The sequence below is a fragment of the Lolium rigidum genome, chromosome 7 (assembly GCF_022539505.1).
Source record: "Lolium rigidum isolate FL_2022 chromosome 7, APGP_CSIRO_Lrig_0.1, whole genome shotgun sequence".
NCBI classification, from domain to species: Eukaryota; Viridiplantae; Streptophyta; class Magnoliopsida; order Poales; family Poaceae; genus Lolium; species Lolium rigidum.
In genome coordinates, this window is record NC_061514.1 from 21,720,350 (window position 1) to 21,724,580 (window position 4,231).

Sequence of the window (4,231 nt, forward strand, 5' to 3'; positions counted from 1 at the left end):
GGACCGGTTGGACCGGGCAGCAGACCGGATTTCGCCGTAGACCCCTTTTTGATTGCTCGTTGAAGTGGGGGTCTCCTTTAGCCTTCTTGTTCCTTTGATACACCATTTATGCCTCATTGCCTAATACCTGAGATTATCCTTATAAACATATTAGGCCAAGTACTCTAGCACGGTGTCATTGTTACCAAAATAATGGATAAGGGTAAAATACCCTTACAATTAGTTATAGATTAAGCCAAAGTGGGGGCCAAAAGAGTGGCAAACCAACAAGGGGGCTTATGTTGCCCATGCACACGAGCTGGGGGAGGGGGGTGTTAAAATCAATTTCCGAGCTTTCCACGATATACGAACAAGTTTATAAAAAAATATCAACATCCCACAATGCTAGATCACCATGAAATATATTTTCATACTCTATTATTGTGTATTACAGATGTTGATATTCGTTTGTAAGCTTTGTCCAATTCACAAAATTTTGACTTAAGATAATATCTATATATATACACTATTTTGAAATAGACGGATTGCCACCATGCAAATAACATAGTCGTATATAATCATATTGGTCAACTAATAGAAGTATGTACAGTTAAACATGTTTCCCATGCAAACACTAGCGTGCTAGCTAGTTGTGTAAAACGTGTATGGCAGCTAAGAAAAGAACAACATGTAGATGTACGAGGAAAAAAAAGTTAGATATCTCGAATACTACCTCCATCTCAAAGCTTAAGGCTTATATTTTTTTTTGAAAATTAAACCAAATAAAATTTGACCAAACTTTTAGAAGATCTATTGATAAATATGATATTTTGTAGATACCATATGAAAATTTATTTCATTGTTTATTTAATGATATTGATTGTGTATTTTGGATGTTAATGATTTTTGGTAAAAACTTAGTTAAACTTGACATAGTTTGACTTTCTAAAAATAATATAAGCCCTGCTTTGAGATGGAGGTGGTACTAGTTTGTCATCAATTTAGTCAGACATCACATCTCTTGATAGATTAAAAAAAAGATACACAAGGTCATGTAGATATATAAGTTCTATCAATTAGTACATTACTTGGATATTGCGACCGTGAACTAGTTTTGTTTCACTCCTTTTTTGTTTTTTGTACTTCTGTACAAATAATACACACATTCATCCTGCTTTATGTCTCGTTCCCCCCGAAACTCCACATGTCCATGCAAGATGCGGCGCACCGCCGCGCATGCATGCACACGGGCGGAGCCAAATTAATGGCCGGCAAGCTAGCTAGCTCGATCATTTGATGAATCCCATGACGTTCGGCGCGCCGGAGTTTTGTACCCAGCTGCCATTAGTGCCGTCGACGAACACGCCGGCCGTGAAGTGCGTGGCCTCGGCCTGCCCGATGACGCGGTAGCCGGGCCAGGTCACCCTCTTGCTGGTGCCGGCGCCGGGGCCGGTGTTTGCGTACTCGGCGTAGTAGAGGGTGCTGAGGCCGAGGTCACCCATCCACTCCGACCACCCCTCCGGCTTGATGAGATCCCCGATGGTGCTCTCCATGACCACCGTCCTGGCGTACTCCTTCCACGGCCGGCCGAGGTAGCTGGGGATCGTCAACCTGACCGGGAACAGCGCCTGCTCCGGCACGATCTTGCAGCCCTGGAGCACGAGGCCGGTGGGCATGTTCTTGTCCGTGCGGCCGTGCGCGGTCACCATGTTGCCCTGGTTGTCCATCGGCTTCCGCACCGTCATGAGGCAGTTCTGGAACAGCGCCGCCGAGTTGCCGAAGATGAAGTCGATGGTGCCCAGCACCTCGCAGTTGCGGAAGAACTGCCTGTTGGCGTGCACGTACAGCGTATCCTGGTACCCCTCGAACCTGCAGTTGAAGAAGACCGAGAAGTCCCCCTGCGCGTGCATCGCCACCGCCTGGTGCCCGTCCGGTCCTGCCGTGTTCACGAACGCCATCGACTTGCAGATGAACCCGTTCCCCTCCGACGCTGCAACGTACCATCCATCCATGGCGATCATATCAATGTGGCACTACACAAGGTGCATATATGTGGAGCACAAATTAGATGGTAGCTTACAGAAGGTGCGGGTGGCGATGGTTGCGAAGCCCCCCTTGTTGCTCTTGTCGCCGATGACGCGGGTCTTGGTTGGCCCGTCACCGTACATGAAGATGTTGGTAAGATCCTTGGGGACGGTGACGTACTCCTTGTAGTCGCCGGCCTTGACGTAGATGACGAAGCGGGCGGTGGACTTCTTGGGAGCAGCGTTCACGGCCTCCGTGATGGTCTTGAAGTTGCCGCTCCCGTCCGCCGCCACCACCGCGTTGGGCTTCTGCGTACCGGGAAGCTGCAGGAGCCTCCGGGCCTTGGATGGCACCCACTCCGGGAACGCGCCGGCGGACAGCAGCGTCCGGTGCTGGTGGTTGTGGTCGTCGAGGTCTTCGATCGTGCCGATCACGTCCGTCGTCAGCACCCTCCGCTCATCCTCCTCGCCCTTGTCGATCGCCTCCAGCTGGCCGTTGGCCTCGTTGGCTACGTCCTGAACCATGATGAGCGTGTTGGACAGGAGCTGGCGCTTTCCGGCGAGGTCCTCGGGGAGTTCCGTCGCGAGGAGGCGGCGGTTTATGTGGGCCGACATGTCGGCGATGCTCTCGATCTGCGCGGACAGAAGCCTTCGCCTGTTTCCTTCCTGGGCGTAATTTACCTCGGTGCCGGTCGTGGCGGACGCGCTATCGAAGGGCATGCTCAGCAGCCTGCGCTGGCTTTCGACCGGGCCGTACCCGTCTGGATCTGGACCCTCGGCGCGGGTCATGGACGACTCGTCCTGGAAGGAGAAGCTCAACAGCTTGCGCTTGTTTCCGTCCTGATCGTATTTAACCTCGGCGCCGCTCTCGGACGACGCGTCGTTGAACGACATGCTCATCAGCCGGCGCCGGACGAGGTCGGTTTCCTTGCTCAAGTTGGAGATGCCGCTGAACATCGAGGCATCCATGCTCATCATCAGCCGGCGGCGCCCAACGACGTCGAACTCGGGGCCGCTGCCGTCGTTGGCGTTGGAATCGTCGTCGGTCAGCATAAAGCTATGGAGGCGGCGGCTTCCGTCGTGGGACATCTCGGCGATCTCGTCCAGCGTCTCGGACAGCAGCCGCCGGCTCGCGTCTCTCACGTCGGCGATCTCGTCCAGCCTGCCATTCACGGCCAGAAGGCGGCGCCTGCTTTCCTCTGTTGTGGCGGCGTCGCCGCCGTTGTTCCATCCGAGAAGCCGGCGGCTCCCTCCAGCGATCTTCTTGTAGCCGTCCTGGCTCTGCAGGACCTCGCCGACCTTGGTGACGATGGCCAACGCGTTGCTGCTGAGTTCGGTGGAGTTCTGGAGCAGCTTGTCCATGGCCTCCTTGAGCTCTGGCTTGTCGAAGCCGTCGGCGCAGGTGTAGACGTACGTCATGGCACCGGAGAGCCAGAACCTCAGGTCGTTTACGTGCTGGAGCACCTGGTCGGCCCTAAGGCCTGTCATGTCCTTGAGATCCGAGATGGCGTCGTTGAGGAGCTTCTTGCACTCAGCGATGGCGCTCTTGGTCACGCTGTCAGCGGCATCCTTGCCGACGTCGGTGTAGCGGACGAACACGGCGCCGACCTCGTCAAGGGCAACCTGGAGCGCGGCCCGGAAGACATCCTCCGGGTTGGAGGTCTCGTTCACCACGGGGCTGAGGCTCTTCTCGCACTTCTCCGGGTACTGCGTGGAGGAGCAGAGCTCGGAGAGCCTGACGCTGGTGGCCATGGGCGCGCCTTCGCCGTGGGCCTTCCGGGAGGTCATGACGGCCGCGATCGTGCCGATGACGGCCACGACGCCCACGGCGGCGATGATGCTGGCGGTGGCGGCCTTGTTGGCCATTGTGCGCGACCAATGTACGGGAGCGCGAGTATTATTGTTGGTTTCTTCGCCGGAGCCGGCCGGGGCTCCTCGCCGCACGGGTACGTACGTAGTGAGCTTGGCCCTGGCGCGCCAAGGTCTCGTTTATGTAAGTGCAGCGTGTGGACCAGAGCAGCGGTTATTCTTGGAGTGCCCTGGTTTGGCTAGGCTTGGCTTCAGCAGCGATTTGAAAGTTTCTTCGGATCGATAATCTCGTTTACTGGTTGGGAGCACTTTGCATTTGCATGGATCGATCCATCTCTCCTGCATGCATGGCGCATGCTCTCCTTTGCTCTGCATGTCACTAGCTAATTATGTTCTTATCTTCTTCTTCTTCTTTCAGA

At 54.5% G+C, this 4,231-nt stretch overlaps 1 protein-coding gene across 1 annotated transcript; it reads right to left on the reverse strand.

Annotated features, from left to right (window-relative positions):
* Positions 1–1,268: 1,268 nt before the first annotated feature.
* Positions 1,269–3,869, reverse strand: LOC124671010 (probable pectinesterase/pectinesterase inhibitor 58). The gene is made up of 2 exons (XM_047207458.1): positions 2,060–3,869; positions 1,269–1,969 (listed from the first exon to the last, which is right to left on the reverse strand). Exons 1-2 carry the CDS (start codon positions 3,867–3,869, stop codon positions 1,269–1,271), a joined length of 2,511 nt encoding a protein of 836 aa, XP_047063414.1.
* Between the last annotated feature and the right edge of the window lie 362 nt (positions 3,870–4,231).